Source organism: Arabidopsis lyrata (assembly GCF_000004255.2).
Source record: "Arabidopsis lyrata subsp. lyrata unplaced genomic scaffold ARALYscaffold_5, whole genome shotgun sequence".
In the NCBI taxonomy this organism is placed as follows: domain Eukaryota; kingdom Viridiplantae; phylum Streptophyta; class Magnoliopsida; order Brassicales; family Brassicaceae; genus Arabidopsis; species Arabidopsis lyrata.
The window spans coordinates 20,933,932-20,958,927 of NW_003302551.1; the positions used below are offsets into that span (position 1 = coordinate 20,933,932).

Consider the following 24,996-nt stretch of genomic DNA (forward strand, 5'->3'; position numbering starts at 1 on the left):
CAAAATAGTTAGGCAAGAAAGTGAAGGAGATGTGGGGTGACATAGCTAGCTAAACCGCCAGGTTAGCATCACAAGTCAACGTAAACGCCAATGCTCTTCCATTTTTTTAAAAAATTGCATTCACCTCCGAGTCCAACGTTTTGTGTGATTTTTTTAGATCACAAGTTAGAAATTTTGTAGTTTTGCGAGGGAGGGAGGGAGGTGTGAAGGTAGAGACTAGAGTCTAGAGAGGGAAACACCGGGGCGGCTTAGTGTATAAATTAAAAATGGACTCATAGTATCACTAAATTGGATATTTACCTTTAATCTTTGGTTACTTTTTGTAAAATTTGAAGTTAACAATAGAACCAAATAAAACAAGAATAAGTCACATTTAATTTCATAGGCAATTTTTGAATCTAATACAAGTCACGTTTCTCCAACCCTGATGGTCAAAAGCGTTATGAATGTGATTTGTAAAAACTGTTTAGTTTGGTAGGACATGCTTTTATATTATTACAAATAAAAAATATTATGTTATGCTATAATTAAAAAAAAAGAACGTCGAAATCACTCAAAGCTCACACCAAATTTGGCTTTGAGTGCTAAGTTAGGGTTTGGCATTGACTTTGTTTACGTGAAATTAGCATACCTAACGAACCTATCATTTCATTATTACAAATTGAGTATTAAAAACCATATAATAATGTGTTTTCTTGTTGTTGCAAATAATGGACTAAGTAACAACAACAATACTAATTGGTCCGATTTTGAAGGAAAGGGGTAATCTCGTAATAAGAGTGAAAAACAAGCCTTGACCTGTAACGCTTCCGTACTAGTTAAATACACCACAAAGACCGATTCGCTTTTCACTCTCTCGTTCAAGGTCCGACTCAGTTCCCGGCGAGTTCGACTCGGTGATTTTTTTCCTAGAAAACAAATTTGATTGATTTCGATTTTCTCTCTTTCGATTCTAGATCTAGAAATCGTGTAGCTGTTTTTTTTTTTCTCGAATTCAATTTTGAGGTTTGGAGATGGCGAACGAGCTGATCAATCGGCGACACGAGGCGGATCAACCAATCGCCGATGCTTATTACCCGAAACCAATCAAACCATGGTTCATGGTGACTCGTCCGATGCGTTACATGCTCCGTGAACAGAGACTTATCTTCGTTCTCGTTGGCATTGCAATCGCTACTTTGGTTTTCACAATTTTCCCTCGCTCCACCCAATCAAGCGCTTACTCGGATCCGTTCTCCGGTTACGGAATCAGACCCGACGAATCGTACGTTCCGGCGATACAAGCTCAGAGGAAACCTAGCCTCGAGTACCTGAACCGGATCGGAGCAACAGGCGGGAAAATCCCACTCGGATTGAAACGCAAAGGGCTAAGAGTCGTTGTCACTGGTGGTGCTGGATTCGTTGGATCGCATCTTGTGGATCGTTTGATGGCGAGAGGAGACACTGTGATCGTTGTTGACAATTTCTTCACTGGAAGGAAAGAGAACGTTATGCACCATTTCAGTAACCCTAATTTTGAACTTATCCGTCACGATGTTGTTGAGCCGATTCTTCTTGAGGTTGATCAGATCTATCATCTGGCTTGCCCTGCCTCTCCTGTTCATTACAAATTCAATCCCGTCAAGACTATCATATCCTTTTGAATTTCATTCTTGATTTCAGTTTTTTTTTTATCGATTCAATTGTGGAATTGTTTGTTTGTGTTTGTTCCTTGACTTTGATTGATACAAGACGAATGTGGTTGGAACACTGAACATGCTTGGTTTGGCTAAGCGAGTCGGTGCTAGATTTCTTCTGACGAGTACCAGTGAGGTCTATGGGGATCCTCTGCAGCATCCTCAGGTCGAGACTTACTGGGGAAACGTTAATCCAATTGGTAATCCCTCAATTCTCTTTCCTAATTGATTCATTCTTTGTCAATTTTGAAGAGTTATAAGTGTTCATTCGTTGTGTACTCTAATCGGAATCTGAAAAAGGAAGCCTTCCTTATTTATTGTTCCCAAATTTTATTCAACCGTCACGTGACACGACGACGTTTAGAGCTTCTCTGTCTTTCAATTTCTGTGTCGGAAAATGCGCACGTTAGGAGAGAGAGAGGGTTGAAAAACAGGTGTTTTATGGTGCGCCCTTCATGTGCTTTCCTTTCAGATCTGGTCCCCTGTCTATGTGCGGTCAAACCATTGAACCGTAAATAACGGGTCTTTGTGATCGTGCGGCTCTCTTATACGTGTCTCTACCTTAGACGCAGCCTCAATATTAGCTGCTGGCCTAGCATTTCCAATGCCGACTTTCAAAATTCTAGAGCTTGAAAAGATTTGCTTTTACTTTTAAATTTTACTGCCACAGTAACTATACCGACACGTGCATGTTTTCTTGTGATTTGATTGATGACTAATTGGGTTTGTTATGGAACAGGTGTTCGTAGTTGCTACGATGAAGGAAAACGTACGGCAGAGACGTTGACCATGGACTATCACAGAGGTGCCAATGTTGAGGTTGGCTACTCTTTTTCATTTAGCCTCTTTTTCAAGCCAATTTATGTTTTGTCTAGTTGAGTAACAAGAGGTTACTGATGACTGAGTTTGTGTCTGCATTGTTGATTGGTCACAGGTCAGGATTGCTAGGATCTTCAACACCTATGGTCCAAGAATGTGTATAGATGATGGGCGTGTTGTCAGCAACTTCGTTGCACAGGTTTGTTCATAATCTAGTGGCACAAAACAATAAATAATTAAAGAAGGGTCTAGTGGAGTAATGATTGTTTTAAATTGGCAATAATTGAACAGGCACTAAGGAAAGAACCATTGACTGTTTACGGTGATGGGAAGCAGACAAGGAGTTTCCAATTTGTTTCTGATCTGGTAAGGCTTTCCATTTTCCTCCTCAAAGAGCAATTCAATATAGTACTACAACTTGCCAACACATATACTTTATTATATTTTTTCTTTGGTCCAACTCGAGATATAGTCTTACATTCTTGTGGAAAGGGAATAAAAGCCAAATAAGGTAGGTGGTTTGATGTCAAATCACTTTTATATTCAACCTTTTAGAGTGGAGACTACTTTTTAGCGTGACATTCTCAAAGGAAAGGGTTTTACTTCTTTGAGATTCATTCCAATATCTTTTTGTGTAGATGCATTCCAATATCTTTTCATATTTTGGGGTAGAAAGATTGAGAGAAAAGAAAAAAAAATTGTGTCTAGTGAGCTCACATGTGATTGAATAAACTGGTGAGCATGTCGTGGGATCTAATAACAAAAGCTTTTAAACATGAGACCCAAATTTGTTATAGACATCAAAAATGGTCCCCACTTTAGCAATCTTATGAAGATGGGTATCAATATCATGTGACATAGGACCAAAAATGGGGTCTCAACTTTATTGCCCCTTTGTCCTGGTTAATTTTTTAGCTGCTAATATTGTATGATCAATCTGATTTCGTGTTTGTGTGATGTAAAAGGTTGAAGGTTTGATGAGATTGATGGAAGGAGAACATGTCGGGCCATTTAACCTCGGTAACCCTGGTGAATTCACAATGCTCGAGCTCGCTAAGGTCTCTTTCTATAGATATATATACACTTCCATTCTTACATATGACCCTGGATTCTGATATTTTGATTTGGTTGTGTATTGCTGGAAGGTGGTCCAAGAGACGATTGATCACAACGCAAACATAGAGTTCAGACCAAACACAGAAGACGACCCTCACAAGAGAAAGCCTGACATCACAAAGGCCAAAGAGCTTTTAGGTTGGGAACCAAAGGTCTCTCTTCGTCAGGGACTGCCTCTCATGGTCAAAGATTTCCGTCAACGTGTCTTTGGTGACCAGAGAGAAGGCTCCTCCGCAGCTGCAACCACCACCAAGACAACTTCAGCTTGAGCAAATGCAGAATCGAGTAGCATCCACTGCGGCTGGTAGTGGGTTGATAGCAAAAATGCAAGACCTTGCAGTGTGAAGAGAGCAGAGCTTCGTTTCTATTTATTTCGTTTTTGATTTCTGTTTTGATAATCGTGTAAAATTAGAGTAAGAATTTGGTACCTTTACTTACTACTACTATTCATGAACCTCTCACTACAGTTTTAAAAGAAAAAGAACTTGTCTTTTGCTATTACAAAGTTTAGTGGCATTACTCAACACTGGGATTTTTCAAGTCAAGATAGAAGAACACAAGTGAAAAAAATACAAAGCAGTTCACTACTAGGTTTAAGGCTCATAATCAAAACATGTTCTCCGTTGATGCAACAATTAGAATTTGACAAGAAGAAGCGAGAATTATCATATGAAGAGCAACCACGAGCAGCCATCTCAATTTCTCTCACTTGGGGTTCCTGAGGACGATAATGACAGAGTCTCCCCGCAGAAACATCTTGCTGATGAATCGATCTCTGTTAACAGGAAGAGCTTTCTTCTTTCCTTTTCCGGTTTTCGGTACCTAAATAAACCAGAGAACCCATGTAAGAAACAGCACTTGTCTAGTATACATGAAGCACAGAGAGAAATAAGATAGCAAAGTTTACCTCAGTCCACATTTCTCTGACATTCTCAAGAACCATGTTGCAGTGCCTGTCAAAAGCCCTAACTCGGCCAAGGAGTTTCCTGTTGTTACGGCAATTGATCAACACCTGAGTGTTATTCTTAACACTCATCATCAGAACAGAGAGCGGTCCAGTGTTGAACTCCTCCTCCTCAGTCTTTCCCTGCTAAAGAATGAGCAACTAGGTTTACATTCGAAAAAAAGTAGAGAGTATTAAACAAGAATGCATCCAATACAAGATTGCCTTAAGTAGTCATCCAAAACCAGTAACATTCATATAGCCAAAACTCTAGCTGACCATCTGTGATGAATTCTCAGGACAGTGTTTTCTATTCACTAGCACAACTACTAGAAGATACAGATAAACCACATGACTTCCTTCTAATGGTATATTATTCATCAACAAATTTCCAATTGAGAATCCGTAAGAACCAAAATAAGGATCAGGCAACAAAAGATAAAGAGCTGGTTCCAGCTTCCAGGCACTAAAAAGCTCGAATTTAGGGTTCTATGTTTATGCTTAGATTATAATTAAAAAAAAAAGCTTCAAATAGATGGAGAAATAAAAAACGAGAAAGAGTTACTTACGGTGGTATCCTCTTCCATTGGTTTACTGAAATCGAGAAAAAAAAAAAAAAGCCAAGTCTTAGAAAAGATCTAGAAGAAGAATGATAAGAATTAGAAGACGAAGATGATAAACCTCATGTTCACTTGAAGCTCGATAAAATTCTCCGAAACGGTGGAAGCTGAAAAGGAGGAAAACGATGAATCAAGAAACTATCAAGAGACGCAGATCGAAGAAATTAGGGTTTTACCTGCTAACGCTAAAACCCGCTTTCGTTTTCCAAAAAGATCTCACAGGAAGAAGAATGATGAGCGATGGACTCTAGGAATCAATACTACTAAACTCATGACGGTTTAAAAGGGCTGATCTAATTATTGGGCCTTAAGAGACTAAAGCCCATTAAATATCCACATATGAAGTACAGAGATTTGGGCTCTTCCTGAGTATAGTACTAATTGTGGTTGAAAAGGGCTAAATGAGGCCCACCTAATTATTGAGCCTAACAAGTATATGACTAATTAAAATAAAGTTCACAGTTTAGTTATTAATTATCATAGCCCATTCAAATACTCATAGGAGTAGAGAGATTTTAGCTTTTCAATCAACTGAATGTTGACTGCCTTTTACAGGGGAAAAAGAATGCTGAGATTGTCCCCTGTGGCAAAGGCAAATACTATAGCCTTTTGAGTATTGTTTATTCATGACGACTTTCCTCTTTCATCCTCAGATTCGTGGTCAGCTCTTCTCATTTGATGGGTTGTTGTTCAAAGTACAAGGTCCCTTTATAACCCATTTTTCCTCTGCACGCTACATTAGGGTTTGAGCCATTTGTAACTTATAAAATTATGTCAGTGAATAATAGGATTAACTTACTTTTTATTTAAATATATGTATATATAAGAAGAGCTTCCAGGACAGATTTGAGCCGTACGTCGAGCTCAACTATTATTAAGACGTAACTGATTATGAAGATGACCAAAACCCGTCCGATATGCTTTCCTCATACGTTTTCTCTCTGGCAAATTTGCTAGTACTTCGGTCTACAAGATATATGAAACATCAACTGTTACTAAGAAATCCCATGTCTGAAAATCTATAATCATCATTAGAAAAACTTGCCTTCTGACACTGCTTTATACAGCGGTACTTCATTCGAATAACCTCAGGATAATGACGCTCCTGCTTGACAACAAATGGAAAAAGTTAAACAGGTTGTTGCTCAAATGATGTATTCATGATACAGAGGATGCTTACAAGCACTGCATGGTCTTCACTTGAGAGGTGCGTCCTCAAATCTTCAAGGCTTTTGCAATCACAAATACACACTGAGCAAGAAAACATTTTGGTAGATTCACCCCTTTCACTGCACTTGCCAAGAACGTGTCTTCTTGTCTCTGAAACAAGTGGAAGAAAGAAAAAAACACCAACTATAGCTCAGAAACAGCGTCATTAGTTTCAAACGTTAGTGGATGATGATAAGGAGAGGAGAAAAAAACACCTGCAAGAAGTAAGCTTTCCCAAAGCCACTCTGCAGAAGTGAGCAAGACTGACATTTTGTAAGGCCTATATGAATAAGCCAGAAAAAGGTTGTATTTCGTCTCTTGTAGTAACCGGGCAAGAGCACCTGAGAACATCACCTCCACAGCATCGGATATGAGCATAATTGTAGCCGGAGGAGGATTACTATCTTTCCACTCCGACAAATTTCTAAACATGCGACTGTATATGACTTCTGTTTCAGTAACAGGAAAGCATTTCAATAGGGATAATTAAAATTCCAGAGAGATGGATAATTAACCAAATGGGCTAATCGGGAATGGAATGTGCAAGACCGACTCCAGTGGAAGAGAGCTCTCGCAGGATGTAATCAGGGGTTTTGTTGTGGTCGCCATAGGCAGTGATGGAGACAGGACCCGAGTAGCCTAGTTTCTTGAACGCGGCTTCTAAACTCGGACGGACCTGACGAGCATCATAACCCTCGGGAATTGGACAGTCCATCATGTCCCACCACACCGCTATTTGAGCTGTCGCGTACTCAGGCTTTGCAGGGTAGTCCTTTGCCCACGTCCTCGTCAAATAGTCAAGTTCTGGATGTATACGGTTTGTAACCTCCTGCGAGCGAGTGGAAACAGGTTGGTGCGAGAGAGAGAATATATTTTAGAGATCAAACTATTATTGTTCAACAATTTATACATTAAAACGGTCGAGAGGATGTTTACTTACTCTCACTGCATGCTTTCTAGTCGAGAGATGCTTCCTGAAACCCTCCACGCTTTGGCCTTGGTAACTGCACGATTTGCAATAAAACATGGCAGATAACTCACGACTGCAGCACTTTTGGTCCTGAACAAGTTCCCTTTTGGTCGCAAGTAACTTCGTCCAGGTCCACTTTCCACAAGGTTCCAGTGCCGAACCTATGTTAGACTTAGTTGAATAAGACAGAAAAAGGTTGTATTTCGTGTGCTGTTGTAGACGGGCCAGATCCCAAGAGAAGACATCTTGCCACTGATCGGATATGAGCATCATTGTAGCCGGAGGAGGATTATGATCTCGCCACTCCAGCATATTCGAATACATGAGTGAGCATGTGCTTTCTGTTGAAATTGACGTTGAGACGTTGAGACGTTGTTGAAATTTAAACAACCTAAATTCAGATAATCGATAGCAATTGGACTAACCGGATTTGATTTGTGCAACAGCGACTCCGGTGGAAGAGAGACCTCGCAGGATGTGACAAGGGGTTTGTCTTTGGTCGCCATAGCCGGTGATGGAGACAGGACCAGAGTAGCCTAGTTCATTGAACGCCGCTTCTATGCTCGGGCGGACCAGACGAGCATCATAACCCTCGGGAATCGGACAGCACTTCATGTCCCACCACACCGCTATTTTAGCTGTCGCGTACTCAGGCTTCGCCGCTCCCCTCTTATACATCCTCTCAGCCTAAACTAAAATCTAAACAAATCTCTAAGTGTGATGTGGAAGAAATTAGGGTTTCTACCTGCTAACGCTAAATCCCGCTTTCGTGATGATGAAGGGACTCGAGAAACCAAGTGTACTCATGGCGGTTTAAAAGGGCTGGATTGAGGCCCATTTAATTACAGGGCCTTAAGAGACTAAAGCCCATTAAATATTCATATAGGAGTCCAGAGATTGTGACTCTTCCTTCAAAAATGTAAAGAAAGATCGTGTAGCTGTTTTGTGTTTCGTGACAATAAGTCTATGTATTTTAGTTTGGACACGATGATGATGGTTTTATTTAGGAAAACGAATATGAAATACAAAATAAACAGATTCTTCTCTGTTTTGTTTATTATTACATAGAAGATCTATGGACCAAACGACGTCCACCACCATTTAAACCACAAAGGAGACTAGCTTGTGGTCGTTTAGATTTTCCTTGACCGTTACTAACACCGTCAACGACCTTTTGAACATTGGAGGTAAAATCATGTACGGGATTAACTGTCAGAGAAGCCGAGTCACCGGTACGAGCATCAAGCCAGTTGACTATGTCAGCAAAAACGAGGTCAACGTTAGCATCAGGCTCACCAGAAGTTAATCCATGCCACATGCCTGGGTAAAGCTTAATGGTTTTGTCGCGTGTGCTTGCCTTCTCGAACAAGGCTTTGCTTATCTCTGGATCAGTCACAATGTCTGCTTCACCGTGAAGGACAAAGAAGGGCAATGTGATCTCGTGGAGAGTGTCTTCAAGGTCCATGCTCGTTCTAAGCATTTCAAGCGCGGTTTTAAGTCTTGGCTTGTCTTGATATATCAGCTTGTTGTTCCTTATCTACATTTTAGGAACCAAGTATTTTATTAGTACACCTTTTAATTATGTTTTAGAGAGTGATTCGATTAATATACCTCTTCGCGCTTGATTGGATCCTTGAAGGCAGCATCAATAACATCTTTTGTGGGAACGATCTTCCATTTTGGTATAATATCTTCAACTCTCGTTAGTAGATTTATGACTACTGGGTGTGGTTTCACCTTCTCTGATATCTGCTCACACACACAACTAATGAAAACGTTGATAATTAAGTTGTATCTAAAACTAATAGATTTATGTCTTAACTTGATTAATTGTAGGGGTTCGTTGATAAAGAGGAGAAGAAACGTGACCTTACACATGGGAGCAACGAGAAGAGCACCGTTCCAAAAAGAAGGATCTTTCTTGTGAAGCAACAAAGCAACTGCACCTCCCATTGATTCTCCATACAAAAATCTACCTTTCTCTTTGTATTCTTCTTGTGCTATAACATCACAAAAGTAGGGATTAGTTTTGTTCATGGAAATTGGACATTGAAAATCGGATGTGGCCAGTCAAGTCTAAGATCAAGAGATCTAATAATCCAAAATGGAACCAATGAAACTTCTTCAACTATTTGAATGATATATTATATAAAAAAAAAAGAAAAGGAAAGCTAAAACAATTTGGACATTTTTCCTACAACAGAACAAAACCAAAAGAAAATAAATCGACTACAAGTCTAAAACCTCGATTTTGTGTCAACATTGAGGTATTTGATTTCTATATTACATAAATAGAAAAAACCAATCTGAAAAGAAGAAAAAAACTAATTGAAAGGTTCTTTTTATGTTAAAAAAAACAAAAGATGATGACAGAATAGTTATTTTTCATGCAAATAAAGGTACCAGAGATGGTGGTGTAATAGTCGTAGCAGTCGTTTACTATGTTACTGAACTTTTTGATATAGCAACGAGCACCCTTGGACCGACCATGCCCCTCGTAGTCCATCCCAAACACTGCATATCCTGCTGATGCCAACCGTATTCCGCATTCTATTTAAAACATTACAAATTTATTATTCAACAAATTTTGAATTTCATTGAGACAATGTATCGACAATGTGGTTAAGCAGAATTAGTTGTCAAAGATCACAATCGATTACGGTTCACGAGTTTCTCGTTGTGTAAAGATAAAAGGAACATAACTAATATTAATATCCGTGGGGACTCTTGTCTTATATTTCTGATTACTTTTCTAGTTAGGTACACACAATCACGTTGATAAATTATTCGTGATAATTAGACATTAGAGGTACCATAACTCCACAACAAACTTAAATCTCATAATTATTAGTATGAATTTACCACCGAGTTTTTTCTGTTACCATGAATAGAAAAACTCGGCCTCACCGGTATTTACACAAATTAGAGCAGAAAAATACGAAAAATGTGAAGATAAGGATAGTGTAACGTTTCCCCAAAATAAAGATAACAACAACTAAATCGAAAGCTACGAAGCAGACAAAAGTGCAACTAACACCAACTTTTGCAATAATAAGATTCTTTTTCTATTCTTTCTAATCTCCTCTGATTAAAAAACTTTATTTTTTTTATCCTCAATATATTATGATATCTACCATGCTATTATTTCTATAGAAACAAAAACTAGCAACATAAGATCCGGGATTAGATGGCGAAATAAGGGATCTTCAATGAACACATATGGTCGATGCCACATATATACACTAATTTCTGAAAAGACTGAAGGAAAATAATAAATAACCTATCATGCTCGAGAACATAAATCATGGATCACCACAAAAAAAATCTCATTCGATAATTACTCTATCTAAAGCACGTCGCTATAACAAAACACTCAACATTAATGAGTTTTCTCTGGCCAGACCATACAAAGGAGTATATGCATTATTTTCAATTAAATGTTTGGCTCAAATAGAGCACGTATTTTATAGTTTATACTATATGTATTGGATGGTAGAGGAGCATTAAAAGAGGGAGAGAAGGAAAAATTAAATACCTCTCATGAAGCTACTGCACTCCATTCCATAACCTGCACATTGACCAATTCTTTTTTTATTTAGTATTAAGGGAGATTTTTATGAATCAAGTAAATCAGAAAAAGCCAATAAATTTGGAAAAACATAAATAAGATGGAAGGTTCTTTCTATATATAGTAGTTGCTTGTTACCATGACAGAGGAAGACTAGAGCTCGGGGAGAAGAAGAGGGAACCCATCTGCAAGCGAACAGCTCTACGCCTCTTGAGTTTTTTATGTATTCCTGTGTGTATAGTAGTAACATGTTAAGATCACGCCTCATCTATATCATAGGAACATAGAAGAAGAAAAAGGCAACTAAAGTATGGGCAGAGAGAGAGATTGAGATCAAGAGAGACAGAGACCTCCTCGTATTCGAACTTGAACTTCATCATGCTCGTGTTGAGAGAGAGAGAAATATGCAAGATTGAACTTCAAGGCGGTTTATTTAATTTGTGGAGTGAGACACTTATTTTTCTCTCTCTTTCTTATTTTTCTTTTATCTAAAATTATTAAAAAAAAAATTAATGGAAAATCCCAAAGTAGAAAAACGTTTTGACATGACGTCATGCTGGGCGTGTGAATTTGAAGCCCATTATTCAAGTTTATACAAAGCCTTTTATGCTCGAATCCATTTTCAATTCATTGTATAAACATCTCTTATTGCTCAACTTGCAGAATTTCCATGTAATAGTCCCAGTGTTTGGTGATACCATCACAAAATGTTCGTTTCATAAACGTTTGATCCTCTCTCTCTCTCTTAGAAAGAAAACGGGAAAACACAAGAAAATCTCTACGTGGAAAGCTAACGATGATGATGAAGACACATGTGAATCAATTACAGTTACAACTAAATTAGCCACTATTTCTCAGGTATACACATTTTTCATCAGGCCAGATTATCAATGGAAAAACCACAAATAAAATAAGGTTTTTGTTTGCAAATAAGGATCAACCAATAAAAGTTGATAAGTGAAATGTATAACAAAACTGCATAAAATCCTGAAGCGGGTTGTAACATCCAAAAGAGCTTAAAAATAAAAACGAAACAGGTTTTCAAATACCGCTAAACAAAAACATTATCATATGTTTCATAGCAGAGAACTAAAGGATCGCTTAGTTCAATCTCTGGGCAGCCTCCTTAGCAAGAACCCTCTCCTTAGCTTTGGTCTTGGCTTGAGACTTAGATCCCATTATGCCACCTCCCCACTTCTTCCTGTACTCCTCGTACTTGTCGTTGAAGTTAGCCTACTCACCCAAAAATACAGAAACACGTTAGATAGAGTATGGTTTGAAATGTCTATGAGAATATGTTTTTATATCATTTCACTACTATCTCATTGTCAAAAGCTGATACAACTAATTACCTTGATGGCCTCGAGGATTTTGCTGAACTCAAGCTTGTCCTCGTTCTTGACAGTGGTCAAGCACAAGGCAGCAGCAGTCTTCTGGTGAACGACCTGGAAATAGAAGCAGGAAATAAACATAAGTTAGGGTGAACATTAAAGTAAAGAGAAACTTTAATGGGGCTTACATCCAAGGAGTAACGAATTATATTACCGCTCCAAGACGAGATTTCCCCTTAACAATGCAGTAAGGGACTTCCATTTTCCTGCACAGTGCAGGTAGCCAGACCACCAACTCAATAGGGTCAACATCGTGTGCAATGACCACAAGCTGCGCCTTGTTCTGCTCAATGAGGTAAGTGACGTGGTTGAGACCATACTTAACAACAATGGGCTTCTTGGATTCAGCAGGCTTTCCTTCAGCCTCAGCTTGAGCCTTCTTCAAAAGGCGATCCTTCTTTGCAGCTTTGTCCTCTGGCCTATACTTCAAAAGAATCTTGAAGAGGCTGGTTGCTGCAATTACGACAAAGTATACATTAAGGAACTGATCATTCAAACCAAAGAGAACAAACATATAGATAACAAAAAAAGAGACTAACCGAGATTCTTATCGAGAGTCTTGGTAAACTGGTTAAGAGCTGGAGGAACCTTCAACCTCTGCTTAAGGATACGCTTCTGCCTTTGAAGACGGATTGACTTAGGCCATTTGATGTAACGAGAAAGATCCTTCTTAGGAGGCAAAGCACCACCGATACCGAATTGCTTTGGGCGTCTCTCAAACAATGGGTTGGTAACTTTCTCCTAGAAATAAAAAACACAACAAATCTAATGAGAACTCCACGAAAACTGATACATGGAGAAGAATAAACAAAGCTAGTGCTAAGAGAGCATACCGGCTTCTTCTTGGAAGCTACTTTAACTCCTTTCTTGGGTGCCTACGAATCAACAACGTCGCAGAAACAAACGGCGATAAGCATCACAAACAAGACTCACATCACAAACCGATGCATTCACTATAGAAACTAGGAAATCAAACAAAGCCAGAATCATCCGGGACCAGATTCCAAAATAGATTGATGAAGAAAAACAAATTCGAGGATTCACCAAAGAGCTTATACAGATCCAAAACAAACGAAAGCGAAAGACAAATCAGAGGGAGGCAATGAAAGCTGAAAATGGTGAAAATCGGCGTACCATTGTAGTCGTCGATTTCTGGAGGTAGACAGACGGCGGAGAGCAAGAGCGGCAAAGCACTGGAAATTAGGGTTTCGTGTTATCACTACTATTTATAAAGGGCACTGATGCCCAAATGATAAAATTACACTTTTGGACACGTATTCCTCTCTCAAGCGAGAGTAGGTAAAATGTAAATTATTTTCTGAATACCAAGAAAATCATATATACAGTATTTATGATTTTTATAGGGTCTTAGTTTCTTTAATTGTTTCAAATCAACTAGTACTTTTTTATTTTATTTTTTTAACTACGAATTAAAAATTCAATGATCTTATAGCTTTTAGTATTTTCACACAGACAAAAAGCTCAGGACAAAAAAAAGTTCGAAAAAAAAACAAATCAGGAAACCAAAATAAATTTAAACTTTGTTTGAAGTATAAAAATGGTGGATTTGAATACGAGTGAACACTATACTTACTAGTCAGTTTAAACTGGCTTTTCTAAGAAACAACATGGCTATTAAAATACAGTAATCAGCACTGATGCAAATATGGTTTTGGGTTCGACGGACTCTGTGTCATTCGAGTACATGATTACAGAACAAGACCAAAATTGTGGTCCATAGAAAAACGACCATCCACCGGTTCAGCCAACTAAAAGAGGAGAGTCACGGTATTGATCTTCACTTTCCAATTACACAGTGTCTTGATGAATGACTTGTCTAAGACCTGCAAGCAACAAAACCAACAGATTGTGGCTGCATCAGAAGGAATGTAAGGAGCCACACTCACATTATTAGCAAAATTCAGTGTTGTAAATATCACCTTAACTATTGTTGTTTGGGCTCAGTCCTGGTGCAATTAGCCAAAACACTAAAAGCAGATACGAGGCCAGCCATGCCAACAACCTGAGTCCAGTTTCTTGTGCTAATAGCAACAGCTGCTCCAGCCACAGCTCCTCCTACCAAAGCATTCACCCAATCATTCTTGCCTCGGTATCGTTGAAGCCCACAATGGGTCATAGTAAACACACCACTTACAAGACCTGTAAGGAAAACAAACACAATGGATTATTGATGCATATACCAAAATCTAAAACTGAGAAGCAACCACTAATCCAAGAATCTAGAACTAGGTTATAGGATCACCACCAAGTGAAACTGAAGAGCAGCTCAATCAACTAATTCAAAAGCTTAGAACCAAACGAAATCTGCATTATATCACATGGCAACCAAAACAGAGCACTATGATCTTCAAAAGCATTCTTCTAGTGACAGAGAAGAGTATCTAAGCCCAAAATCCCATAGTCATTGTGTTGGATTAATTTGTATGTAAAAGCAAATTACCGCATTGAAATCCGAATCTGCCAATGGATTTCGCCTACAAAAAGTCAGAATCCAGGATAGATTAATCTGAGTCCTCAATTTCTCAGCAACCGGAGAAAAGCAAGAGAGAGAGATTGGTTTACCACATAGGAAGCCTGAGATACGCCGCTTAAACCTGGCGAAGCAAATCAGTAACAAAGCACCAATAATTGTAATGTAAAATCTCTCTAAATCAAGAGGTAATTTCAATACCTATTTTACGAGCATCACGAGGTCCGGCGCACAATCCGTATAGTCCACCGGCCTGAGCTTCAACAAAATCTTAGTATCTCAGCAGTTATACAAACATATGACCCGAAATGAATAAAAGTTATTACCGTCGCCACGCGGATAACTGATTCAACGGTGAGGGAGGAGCACGGCACGGCGGAGAGCAATTCTTCCTCCATCTCTGCAAAATTAGAACAAAACCCTTTGGTTCCTCCGTCCGTAAATTATTGACAAGAAACCAATTTTCATTTAAATACCGGTTTAATTCGGTTTTGTCAATAACCGCCTTGATATTTAAAATCGATTTCTAATACACTTGTTAGATTGAGACAATGAGCAAGGAGGCAATTATATCTTACGCAAATCCGATTTTTCATATTCGACATCTAAAGCTTGAATCTTTCGTATGGAACATCATCATTCGTGCCATTGTTCACAATGTTTCGCCGCCTCAACGACATTCTCCGATCTCAGTCTACTTCCGTATGCGCCACCATTGCGTCAGTCCCGATTTTCATACTTTTCCGTTTCTTCTCCCTTCTTTTCACAATCCAATCCATCTTCCTCTTGGACAACGAACTCATGCTCAGATTCTTCTTTTTGGACTTGACAAAGACCCATTTGTCCGGACTTCTCTGCTCAATATGTATTCTTCTTGTGGCGACTTAAGCTCAGCTCTGCGTATTTTCGACGAGTCAGTCTCAAAGGATTTGCCGGCGTGGAACTCGGTGGTCAATGCTTATGCTAAAGCCGGGTTGATCAATCATGCGCGGAAACTGTTCGACGAAATGCCTGAAAGAAACGTGATTTCCTGGAGCTGCTTGATAAACGGGTACGTTATGTGTGGGAAATACAAAGAAGCGCTTGATTTGTTCAGAGAGATGCAATTACCTAAACCAAACGAAGTTTTCGTCAGCCCCAACAAGTTTACAATGTCGACTGTGCTCTCGGCTTGTGGGCGATTGGGTGCGCTCGAGCAAGGGAAATGGGTTCACTCTTACATCGATAAGTACGGAGTGGAGATTGACATTGTCTTAGGCACAGCTCTCATTGATATGTACGCCAAATGTGGGAGCCTCGAGAGAGCAAAAAGAGTTTTCGATGCCTTGGGATCCAAGAAAGACGTCAAAGCGTACAGTGCTATGATCTGTTGCTTAGCAATGTACGGTCTCACAGATGAGTGCTTCCAAGTGTTCTCTGAGATGACCACGAGTAACAACATAAACCCAAACTCAGTGACATTCGTGGGCATTCTTGGTGCTTGTGTACATCGAGGTCTAATAAATAAAGGAAAATCTTACTTTAAAATGATGACTGAGGAATTCGGTATCACTCCATCAATCCAGCATTATGGTTGCATGGTTGATCTCTATGGAAGATCTGGTTTGATCAAAGAAGCAGAGAGCTTTATAGCATCTATGCCTATGGAACCTGATGTACTTATTTGGGGGTCTCTCTTAAGCGGATCAAGAATGCTTGGGGATATCAAGACTTGTGAAGGTGCCCTCAAGCGACTCATCGAGCTAGATCCTATGAACAGTGGAGCCTATGTGCTTCTCTCTAACGTCTATGCCAAAACAGGGAGGTGGATAGAAGTTAAGCGTATCAGACACGAAATGGAGGCAATACAAAACTATTTCCCTCTCTTCTAACTCTTTTTGCTTATCTGTTACACAGTTTCTGAAGTAATTACAGATTCTCTCTACAGGTCAAAGGCATTAAGAAAGTTCCGGGATGTAGCTATGTTGAAGTAGAGGGAGTAGTTCACGAGTTTGTTGTAGGAGACGAATCTCAACAAGAGAGCGAAAGGATCTATGCTATGCTCGAGGAGATAATGCAGAGGCTGAGAGAAGCTGGATATGTTTCAGACACTAAGGAGGTTTTACTTGATCTTGAGGAGAAAGATAAAGAGATGGCTTTGTCTTACCACAGTGAGAAACTGGCGATTGCGTTCTGTTTGATGAAGACAAGGCCTGGAACTCCAGTGAGAATCATCAAGAACCTCAGAATCTGTGGAGATTGTCATCTTGTGATGAAGATGATCTCGAAACTTTTTAGTAGAGAAATTGTTGTGAGAGATTGTAATAGATTTCACCATTTTAGTGACGGGTCTTGCTCTTGCAGAGATTTTTGGTGATAACAGTTGCCCCAATGTTTGTGTTGGATTGAATAAACATATTACTGAATTTTGGAGGTTTTGAAATCAAAGAAGAAAAGAAGGAAAATTACCAGCCTAGTGTATGTATGATCAGAGGACAGTAAAATTCTCTCACTCATATATGTTTTTTGTATTAAGATAATATCCATCATTTTTGATGGACAATGTTACAGTTTATACAATAAGGCCATTGAAATCGGAGGGGGCATACATACATATACACTCAGTCGAGAATCTCCAGTCAAAAACAAACATTGTTTTAGCTACAAGAGCCAAAGCCTGTTTCAGAACTTTGCAGAGAACTGCACCTGAAAATCAGATGGGGAAGTTACCAGTAACTTAGAAAGCTCCTCCGGCAGAGCAAGACGGCAAAACTCTATTTGTAACTTATACTTTCTTATCTACAAAAAAAGACAACACTGCCAAGAGAAAGAGCAACAAAAGGACATCAGAGTTAAGTTTTGAGTAAATATAAGACTTCAAAAATTGCAAAAGAATAGATGCAACTCTTTCTTACCTCCTAAAACTTAGAAAGCCTATCACAACTACAGGAAAAGCTACTATAACTCCAGATCTTGTAATCTTATTATAACTTTTCTTTGTAATACCCTAAATGGCTTATTTTGAATGAGAACAGTTTAGAATCTGCAGAAACACATTCAAAGTAGGTTAGCACAGACAAAATAAGAGCTTGTTGAACCAAAAAGATATTGTAATTGATGTATCAATGACTGACCTGATACTGGGGGAACTATCTTTCACTGTCATGGGATCGAGAAATAGAAAATCCAGTACCAGAAGTTACATCTTGGTTGCTCTGTATAATCCATACATAGTTCTTGGATAATTAGTTGGGAAAGTAGCTTGTTATGATGTTGCCATTGTGAATTGTTCCTTTGGTAGAATAAGAGAAGCAACTGAAAATCGCAAATGCCAAGTTCCTTCCTTGGTCTACCAGAAACCTCTTCACAGCGGACTCTGTCAACTGAACTCCTCTTGGTTTGTACAAATGCTTACCGGATCCAAACAAAATCCTGAAATGCCGTTTGTGAATGGAAATGGACCCAGAGCAGCAAGGCAACAGTGATCTCTTCACTATCAGAACTTTGCCTCTTCTCAGTTTTTGCAAATAAGTTGCTTCATTTTTTTTTGTCTTTCACCGGTTATTGGCCTTCATTGCAAGCTTCACTAAACGTAGCAATCCCTCAATGTCTTGGAAGTTATAATCAAGGGCGCTTTTAATAGATATAATACCCTCTCCTTGTTGTTGGGCCTCCCCCAAGTTTTCAATACAAGCTGCTAATGCCACACGTGATTTCCTCGAGGCATCCATTGACAGATTTACGTCCTGAGCCTACAAACAGTAGAGAGTAGCTGAGACTAATCACACTAGCCTATGTTTATGACTTTCCATGTTAACTGCATCACTTCATCTTCCATTCAACTAACGAACTTTATATTTTAGTATAATTGTGGGGAATGAACTTGGAAGAGGCATTAAGACACTTACAAATTGAAGCAGGCGTAAAAGATTAGAACGGTTTTGCGCAGAAATGACGTGGTTCCCAGCAACTAAAGGAGAACTGATGCCCCTTGAGGTACCAACTCTGTCTACTGCTGCTGGGTGGTTCACGTTATCAACATCCGAGGCAGATGAAGAAGGAGATTCACCTAAAAGGCAGTGACAAGAACATTACAACGGGCAAGACTAAAGACATGGCCAATAAAGAATTTGGCTATCTCCGACTAGCTTACCTGGCGGAATCATTTGCAGAGAAGTCTGCAATTCATTTCGATATCTATTAGCACTGGTGTAGGAGGAATTAACCACTCTCATATACGCGACCTCCATGCATTTGTATGCCAGGGCAGCAGCTCCCATATCTTTAGACTTCTCATACTCATGGGCACAAAATCTATCACGAAAAAAGGTTTCAATGCTTACAAATGGAAAGAAGGAATGAACGACGTTTTTCCTTTATCCTCACAAATGTAAATTACCCGCAAAGATTCGCTGTGCTACTATAAATCTTCATAGATTGGACCATTGTTTCTCCTTGTCTAGCACTCTCGTTGCTACTCATCTCCAAGAGAAAAGCACCATGAAGAAACTTAAGGCAAGCCTGGAAGTAGAGCTCAATGTGCTCGAGGTTTGATACAGAACTCTGCAGTAACAAGAAAAGTAAGACCATGAGAAGCGAATACAAAAGAGAAATAGACATTTACACTGCAACTGAATTATGAGAAAAACCTTGAGGCGGTCAGCTGTATGTTTCAAGTCTTTAGCTTCTTTTAAAGTATTATGGGCGGCCTGTGCAGATGTTACTTCCTTTCGCAAGGGGCTTGGAGAAGGCTCGCTTTTCCTTCTTATTTGGGCGGTTGCCTTTGTCACATCATCAGCATGAATATTATTATTTCCAGCTGATGTGCTGCATTTATCGACTTTCTTACGGACAGAAAGCATAGAAGAATCCCCTTGGATACCTCTAGATGGTGGCCGTGATGGAGAAGCTAAATCTGCTCTATTACTCCTCTCTGATATTCTTTCGGAGTCGTAAGGTTTTGGAATGTTTGGTCTCGCGATCATATCCGCTCTACTGTCAGGACTACCATCGTATATCTTCTTTTCAATATGTCTCGGGCCATCCCGTGAATCAGACCTAATGCTTTGGCTCTTTTCTTTGGACCGAGAAGATGAAGCTTTTCCTGACTTCTTTGCCAGGGAATCATTGCTACGTTGATGATGATCGCTGGACTGTTTTCCTTCACCGAGAATATGATCCAGTTTCCGCGGTAAATCCTTGTGGCCACCATTCTCAAAACTGGCATCGAGAGAAGGATCAGCGCGCTCTTTGGCTTTCAAAGATCCTTTATTATCCCAAATATCAAGCACAGAAGACTCATGGGATCCATGTTTGTCCTTCATCCGCGACTGCGATCTATCACTCCCACCAACATCTTCACCTTCACCATCTGAGAATTTTCTCAAACTACCTGCTGCAAAGACATTAGCATCATAAGATTCTTCTTTCTTTTTTCTCGCAGATGTACTTTTCTCCATGTTGGAAAGCCTCATAGGTGAGGAAGACACCGACTCAACAGGCGAACATTTAGCTTCGTGGGAGCTGTTTCTGGGTTTATGAGAATCAGAAATCTTAGAAGAACTCGAAGTGGCCGCGATTGAGTTCTGAACATGTGCATACTCTCTTTTCGAATGACTTCTATTTTTCTTTTCCAACTTCCCATTGCCTTGAGAATAACTAGGCTCCTTCTCTTCTTTACGAACTCGAGCTTTCTTTCGTTCATGATTTTCGTTCTCACTGTAAATCCTAGAACCATGGCTTTCTCTCAGTTTCCTCTTTTTAATCCCCCCTGTGCTATTGCTATTTCCAGTGTCTGAAGCTCCTCCTTCCTCTTTTGGCATTTTGGAGGAGACTCGAGGCTTGGGCTTTATATCTGCTGACGTGACAGGGACACCACTACTCGAGGTAGGACGTCCATTTCCATGTTCGGATTCATCAGGAAACAGAAAACTTTCAATCTTCATTTTTTTGGCCAGCATAGAACTCTCTAGATCTGATTTTCTTTTGTTATTCGCCTTCAAGCTCTTCGACTCATCAGAGAGGTGATCCACTGATTTTCCTTTCTCTTTCTGTTTATGTATTTGCCTCTCATCCTCGGCCAAGTCGCCAAGTCCATGCGAATTTTGAATACCATTTCTTGACGATGTTTGGATGGTCTTGTTAGTTTCGGCAGTTCGAGAACCTTCTTTATACATTCCATTGTCTATCTTTTTAAAACCCTTTTTCTTCTTCTTTGTGTTGTCATCTCCCTGGTTAAACTGAGGCTTAGGGCCACTGGGATTACTCTGCATTGAAGCCTGGCTCTCAGGGACAGGGATCTGATACATTGCATACAGTGCCTTCGTTGTTTCATCTTCAGGAACATTGCAATAGTTCACTCCAGGCCTAAAACGCACATTATCACAAATAGAATCAATTTCTCTTAGTTTCTCATCCCGAAAAAAGTAGGACCAATAACACAGAGAAACAAACACATGTCATGCCAACCACCTCAGATAGCACACCAACAAAATAATAGGACCAATAACAGAGAAGTTAAAAAGACTCACAGCCAATTAAGCATTGTGCACATCCATTTCTCAGGAAGGTCTTCTGGGACGACGCCAAAAGGAAGAAGCCGCCACTTTCCACACTTGTCACAAGCAACCCAATGTTCTTGTATGATCACGGGATTTGCTTTCGGAAGAGAAGCATCAGAACCAAGTTTTCTCAACATGGGTTCAGGACCAACGTTCTGAGGTTCTACCAGTGGGAAGCTCGATTTGTCAGGCATATCTTCTAAGGGCGGAAGTCCCTTTTCTGAAATCCGCAAATCTTTTACGTCCAACGAACAATTCTGTTCCTCTTCTTCTTCAGAGTCCCCTATGTCTCCAAAAAAGTCTTTGTAAGTGTCCTCGGCCTTTTTGCTATCACTTTGTGGTTTCAAGACTACCACTTCCTTCTTCTCAGCTTGACCATTCAGCTTAGTCTCAAAAACAACAGAGGTTTGCTGTTCCTTGACCTTTGTTGAAGACGGTGGCTCCTGTTCTATCTGGTCATACTTCTGCTTTCTCAAAGGATGTTCTGGCTCCACTTTATGACCACTTTTCACCTTTGACGCACTCGATTCTTTTTTGACTGAATCAGAAGCTTTGCTTCCTTTGTATTTGCCAACTTTCCTTGGGTGTCCTGAAGCCTCATCATCACCAAATTTAGCCTTTTTATCTTCCCGAACACTTCCAGCAGAAATAGTCTTTGGATTCTCATGATGCGCCCCAAGATCTTTATGACGAGTTAGACCCCACAACCTTCTGTCGACATCACCCACCATTTCTCCCCTAACAGTGCCATTGTAGTTTTCCTTGGATGCATCAAATAATTTACTACTGGCTGTTTCTTTCTCCGCAGCAGTAGGATATGATGTGTTTGTTTCCACTGACTCCTTGACAGTGGCATCAGTTGCATCAAACAGGCCCTTCTTACTGCGGACATTTGTCTCTGCAGAAAAGCTGCTCCTCTCCACCATCTTTTTTTTCTTCTCTACTGATGGTTTTTCTCCAGCCTTCTGAGGTTCCAAATCGTTCGCCATAGCAGAAGAACTCTCAGTGAAAAGCCTGGATGGAGATGTATACTTATATCCCTTTTCGGATTTTTCCCTTGTAATGAATCGAATCAGATCATCAGAGAGAGGAGATAGCAACTGACGATGATCCACAGGAAGTGAAGTCATTACCTGCATATAAGAATATATCAACACGATAAGCATCTTAAAACAAAGGAAACTGTTTCCGTATTGCGAAACAAAACAAAGAAAAATCTCACATTCAGAATACTGGTGGGAGACTCCATTGGAGAATAACCCTGAGGCTCCCCATTCATCCCTTCACTACCTGAAAGACTATTATTATCTAAGGACAAAGAAGGTGATACATCAAGCCCAAGGCCACTGTATATCGCAGCAGCATTCTTTTCGGTAGATAAACCATCTGGTACCATCTTTATCCGAAGCTTCAGAGAATTCTGTTTACTAAAGACACCAGGTTTCTTAGTTGCAGATTCCATTCTGGCACTGGAACTGGGTTTCTTGGATTTCACTGATTTTTTGGGGTTTCCAGAGGAAGCAAGCCCAGATTTTGCCTTTTTAGGAACACTAGACGAAGCTGCATTGCCACTCTGGGACTGAGAGAAGAAAAAAGGTAAGAGATTAAACATTACAGGATTTACAAAGAGCAAACCGCAGACAATGAGAAATATATACCTCCCCTAGTAAGTTGTTGGGAGATCTAGTCCCTGTAGAACTCTGAGGTTTTGCTGGTGTCTTCGGGTGAGACCAAACAGGAGATCGTTGATAAGTTGGTAAGAAAGAGCCATAGCCACCATATTTCGCCCCTGTAATCAAATTCAAAGGACTAGTTTCACACTTTGTGGGCCAACCAAGAAGAACAGTTTCTGCCACATATCAACATACCAAGATTCTCAGCTGAAACACCGCCCTCAAAGTCTTTCTGGAAGTGTCCAAGGATGTGTTGAAGCTTCTCATCCTTCAAAATAGACAACAGAAAAATACAGTCGACAAACGAAACACAGATTACTTATCTGATAACAAATTCTAGACTCTTTGGTGTGGATGATTTAACGAAACTTCTGTTTCGATACTACAGAGGCAAATCCAAAAGCATATTACAGAACTGAATCTCTATGAACACTCTTCCAGTAAAACTGTAACGAAACTTGTGTGTTCGATACTATAGAAGTGAATCCAAAAAGCCTTTTAAAATCACATTTTCAGTAAAACTGAAACCGATAAGATGAAACTTGACCATACAATCTCTGTAAAAAAACCATCGAATAGAAAGTAAACACGCGGCAATCGGAAACAAAAGAGTTCCAAATGGAAGGTAGATAAGCCTTCAAATAGTATAACAACCTGACCAATCTACGATGCGCAATTAACATGGTGTTTGGTTGCACTTAAATCATAATGAGATTAAGAAACAAAATATCTAAAACATTTAAACACATACCATATAAACTGCATACACATATCCCTAAAGCTTAAATTCAGTGATGCAATCTAATGTCAAAGAGACTAAAGTAAGACAACAGAGCAACATTAACACTTGCACAATTCAAAATCCAGTTGTCAAAAAGATAGAAAAGAAAAAGAGAAGGCGAAGAAGGTGCTCACAATGTAAGAGAGATCGTTGTCAGGGTCTATGCTTCCAGCGTATTCGTTAGTAATATTGTAAGAGCAAGCCTCTCCTTCTTCAAGTTCAGACTCCTCCATAACTATATGTTCAATCCTCACCTCAAAACCCTAGACTTAACCCTAGCCCCTTTGTAACATTGCAATCAACAAACCCTCAAAATCAATCAAGGTACACAAACCCTCCTAAAAACAACCCCAGCGATCAACGAAACAGTGAAATCCTTTGGTGGATTAGCCCTAGCTCGATCAAATTAGAAATCGGATCAGCGGAGACAACACAGAAAGTGGGAATTTGCAATTGAATAAACGTGAGTATCGTATCGTATCGTATCGACGAATTCAATTGAAGGAAACCATCCGATCGAATGAAAGCAGAATTGAGTTTTTCCGAATTCCTCCGCCCAGGGATCAAAAAATGTGTTTCGATCTCTTTCGATGGGTAGATCAATTAAGCATAAGAAAACGTAGAATCTCCCGGGTTTTGGTATAGGGCAGCCGCGGTTTTTTTTTTTTACTTTTTCTCCATTTTTTCTTCTCTACGTGTAAGAACGAAAAATAAAAAGTATTGTAAGAAGAATAATAAATGATTTTGTACTTTAATTACCATGAGATTAATCGCTGCTATAGCTTACGTCTCGGTCTCACTAGCTTTGCGGTGGTCTGAAATGTAACTATACAAGGCGCGTGAGATAGTTAGAGCGCGTGTTTTAAAACTCAATTTATGGGGAGTGATTTCTGTTGATATTTTCACTACATTAGTAGTAATTTAAAAAAAATGTGAGATTAAAGATTGTGACGAATTTTCAGAAAGTAAAATGTAAAGGTACCCACATTCTCATTGATTTCGACATCTCAATTCCATTTACTATGCATTTATGTGATATAACATTATATCTTTCCATATAATTACAGGATATTCAATATTCGTGTCAATCTACACTATTATTACTCCTAGTATATACTATAATTTTTGCTGATAAAATCTACACTTTTATTACTCCTAGTATATACTATAATTTTTGCTGATAAAAGTGCAGCATTTATA

General features: G+C 39.4%; 8 protein-coding genes across 10 annotated transcripts; 2 read left to right on the forward strand and 6 right to left on the reverse strand.

Moving 5' to 3' along the window:
* Positions 1-838: 838 nt before the first annotated feature.
* LOC9312760 (UDP-glucuronic acid decarboxylase 2) lies at positions 839-4,109 on the forward strand. The gene is made up of 7 exons (XM_021024787.1): positions 839-1,631; positions 1,729-1,876; positions 2,416-2,495; positions 2,611-2,694; positions 2,787-2,861; positions 3,461-3,553; positions 3,641-4,109. Exons 1-7 carry the CDS (start codon positions 1,014-1,016, stop codon positions 3,878-3,880), a joined length of 1,338 nt encoding a protein of 445 aa, XP_020880446.1. The 5' UTR covers positions 839-1,013; the 3' UTR covers positions 3,881-4,109.
* On the reverse strand, positions 4,058-8,118 carry LOC9312761 (small nuclear ribonucleoprotein Sm D2). 3 transcript variants are annotated; one of them, XM_021024788.1, is made up of 5 exons: positions 5,351-5,439; positions 5,236-5,281; positions 5,124-5,148; positions 4,519-4,698; positions 4,058-4,433 (listed from the first exon to the last, which is right to left on the reverse strand). In XM_021024788.1, the coding sequence occupies exons 2-5, from the start codon at positions 5,238-5,240 to the stop codon at positions 4,317-4,319; spliced, it is 327 nt and encodes a 108-aa protein (XP_020880447.1). In that variant the 5' UTR covers positions 5,241-5,281; positions 5,351-5,439; the 3' UTR covers positions 4,058-4,316. The 3 variants fall into 3 exon arrangements, with proteins under 3 accessions (XP_020880447.1, XP_002878480.1, XP_020880449.1); XM_002878434.2 differs by having other exon boundaries at positions 4,519-4,701; XM_021024790.1 differs by lacking the exon at positions 5,351-5,439 and adding an exon at positions 8,099-8,118 and having other exon boundaries at positions 4,102-4,433.
* Positions 6,026-8,044, reverse strand: LOC9314549. The gene is made up of 7 exons (XM_021024786.1): positions 7,779-8,044; positions 7,324-7,694; positions 6,912-7,212; positions 6,599-6,832; positions 6,355-6,494; positions 6,220-6,279; positions 6,026-6,140 (listed from the first exon to the last, which is right to left on the reverse strand). The coding sequence occupies exons 1-7, from the start codon at positions 8,029-8,031 to the stop codon at positions 6,039-6,041; spliced, it is 1,461 nt and encodes a 486-aa protein (XP_020880445.1). The 5' UTR covers positions 8,032-8,044; the 3' UTR covers positions 6,026-6,038.
* A 206-nt stretch (positions 8,119-8,324) lies between the features above and the next one.
* On the reverse strand, positions 8,325-11,368 carry LOC9314550 (caffeoylshikimate esterase). Its single transcript, XM_002878436.2, has 7 exons — positions 11,272-11,368; positions 11,060-11,150; positions 10,889-10,921; positions 9,757-9,903; positions 9,223-9,353; positions 8,965-9,102; positions 8,325-8,890 (listed from the first exon to the last, which is right to left on the reverse strand). Exons 1-7 carry the CDS (start codon positions 11,299-11,301, stop codon positions 8,414-8,416), a joined length of 1,047 nt encoding a protein of 348 aa, XP_002878482.1. The 5' UTR covers positions 11,302-11,368; the 3' UTR covers positions 8,325-8,413.
* A 447-nt stretch (positions 11,369-11,815) lies between these two features.
* On the reverse strand, positions 11,816-13,539 carry LOC9314551 (60S ribosomal protein L7a-2). The gene is made up of 6 exons (XM_021026024.1): positions 13,447-13,539; positions 13,146-13,187; positions 12,852-13,053; positions 12,467-12,765; positions 12,274-12,366; positions 11,816-12,154 (listed from the first exon to the last, which is right to left on the reverse strand). Exons 1-6 carry the CDS (start codon positions 13,447-13,449, stop codon positions 12,023-12,025), a joined length of 771 nt encoding a protein of 256 aa, XP_020881683.1. The 5' UTR covers positions 13,450-13,539; the 3' UTR covers positions 11,816-12,022.
* A 302-nt stretch (positions 13,540-13,841) lies between these two features.
* LOC9314552 (outer envelope pore protein 16-4, chloroplastic) lies at positions 13,842-15,251 on the reverse strand. Its single transcript, XM_021024049.1, has 6 exons — positions 15,130-15,251; positions 15,005-15,056; positions 14,896-14,927; positions 14,774-14,807; positions 14,253-14,472; positions 13,842-14,156 (listed from the first exon to the last, which is right to left on the reverse strand). The coding sequence occupies exons 1-5, from the start codon at positions 15,199-15,201 to the stop codon at positions 14,258-14,260; spliced, it is 405 nt and encodes a 134-aa protein (XP_020879708.1). The 5' UTR covers positions 15,202-15,251; the 3' UTR covers positions 13,842-14,156; positions 14,253-14,257.
* On the forward strand, positions 15,251-17,208 carry LOC9314553 (pentatricopeptide repeat-containing protein At3g62890). The gene is made up of 2 exons (XM_002876647.2): positions 15,251-16,644; positions 16,731-17,208. The coding sequence occupies exons 1-2, from the start codon at positions 15,355-15,357 to the stop codon at positions 17,157-17,159; spliced, it is 1,719 nt and encodes a 572-aa protein (XP_002876693.1). The 5' UTR covers positions 15,251-15,354; the 3' UTR covers positions 17,160-17,208.
* Positions 17,209-17,281: 73 nt separating this feature from the next.
* LOC9312762 lies at positions 17,282-24,430 on the reverse strand. The gene is made up of 12 exons (XM_021024048.1): positions 23,931-24,430; positions 23,211-23,283; positions 23,001-23,131; positions 22,565-22,921; positions 21,313-22,475; positions 19,432-21,148; positions 19,182-19,345; positions 18,936-19,096; positions 18,691-18,851; positions 17,917-18,534; positions 17,698-17,825; positions 17,282-17,599 (listed from the first exon to the last, which is right to left on the reverse strand). The coding sequence occupies exons 1-10, from the start codon at positions 24,027-24,029 to the stop codon at positions 18,337-18,339; spliced, it is 4,224 nt and encodes a 1,407-aa protein (XP_020879707.1). The 5' UTR covers positions 24,030-24,430; the 3' UTR covers positions 17,282-17,599; positions 17,698-17,825; positions 17,917-18,336.
* Between the last annotated feature and the right edge of the window lie 566 nt (positions 24,431-24,996).

Bases quoted from the DNA above. Each gene is read 5' to 3' on its own strand.
- LOC9312760 (XM_021024787.1), top strand. From the start codon at position 1,014: ATGGCGAACGAGCTGATCAATCGGCGACACGAGGCGGATCAACCAATC. The intron at 1,877-2,415 runs GTAATCCCTCAA...GTTATGGAACAG, and splicing joins GGGAAACGTTAATCCAATTG to GTGTTCGTAGTTGCTACGAT. The intron at 2,496-2,610 runs GTTGGCTACTCT...GATTGGTCACAG, and splicing joins ACAGAGGTGCCAATGTTGAG to GTCAGGATTGCTAGGATCTT.
- LOC9312761 (XM_002878434.2), bottom strand. The intron at 4,702-5,123 runs GTAAGTAACTCT...CTCATTCTTTAG, and splicing joins CAATGGAAGAGGATACCACC to CAGGGAAAGACTGAGGAGGA. The intron at 4,434-4,518 runs GTAAACTTTGCT...TGGTTTATTTAG, and splicing joins TCAGAGAAATGTGGACTGAG to GTACCGAAAACCGGAAAAGG.
- LOC9314549 (XM_021024786.1), bottom strand. From the start codon at position 8,031: ATGTATAAGAGGGGAGCGGCGAAGCCTGAGTACGCGACAGCTAAAATA. The intron at 7,695-7,778 runs GTTAGTCCAATT...CAATTTCAACAG, and splicing joins TGTTGCACAAATCAAATCCG to AAAGCACATGCTCACTCATG. The intron at 6,833-6,911 runs ATTAGCCCATTT...TTACTGAAACAG, and splicing joins TCTTGCACATTCCATTCCCG to AAGTCATATACAGTCGCATG.
- LOC9314550 (XM_002878436.2), bottom strand. From the start codon at position 11,301: ATGATGAAGTTCAAGTTCGAATACGAGGAG. The intron at 9,354-9,756 runs GTACCTTTATTT...GTGATGTTATAG, and splicing joins CTATTACACCACCATCTCTG to CACAAGAAGAATACAAAGAG. The intron at 9,103-9,222 runs GTCACGTTTCTT...GTGTGTGAGCAG, and splicing joins TCGTTGCTCCCATGTGTAAG to ATATCAGAGAAGGTGAAACC.
- LOC9314551 (XM_021026024.1), bottom strand. The intron at 13,054-13,145 runs GTATGCTCTCTT...TTTTATTTCTAG, and splicing joins TAGCTTCCAAGAAGAAGCCG to GAGAAAGTTACCAACCCATT. The intron at 12,367-12,466 runs GTAATATAATTC...TTCTATTTCCAG, and splicing joins GGAAATCTCGTCTTGGAGCG to GTCGTTCACCAGAAGACTGC.
- LOC9314552 (XM_021024049.1), bottom strand. From the start codon at position 15,201: ATGGAGGAAGAATTGCTCTCCGCCGTGCCGTGCTCCTCCCTCACCGTT. The intron at 15,057-15,129 runs GTAATAACTTTT...GTTGAAGCTCAG, and splicing joins CAGTTATCCGCGTGGCGACG to GCCGGTGGACTATACGGATT. The intron at 14,808-14,895 runs GTAAACCAATCT...GACTTTTTGTAG, and splicing joins TATCTCAGGCTTCCTATGTG to GCGAAATCCATTGGCAGATT.
- LOC9314553 (XM_002876647.2), top strand. From the start codon at position 15,355: ATGAGCAAGGAGGCAATTATATCTTACGCAAATCCGATTTTTCATATT. The intron at 16,645-16,730 runs GCAATACAAAAC...TTCTCTCTACAG, and splicing joins GTATCAGACACGAAATGGAG to GTCAAAGGCATTAAGAAAGT.
- LOC9312762 (XM_021024048.1), bottom strand. From the start codon at position 24,029: ATGGAGGAGTCTGAACTTGAAGAAGGAGAGGCTTGCTCTTACAATATT. The intron at 19,097-19,181 runs GTAATTTACATT...TTTTCGTGATAG, and splicing joins AGCACAGCGAATCTTTGCGG to ATTTTGTGCCCATGAGTATG. The intron at 18,535-18,690 runs GTAAGTGTCTTA...TACTGTTTGTAG, and splicing joins TTTTACGCCTGCTTCAATTT to GCTCAGGACGTAAATCTGTC.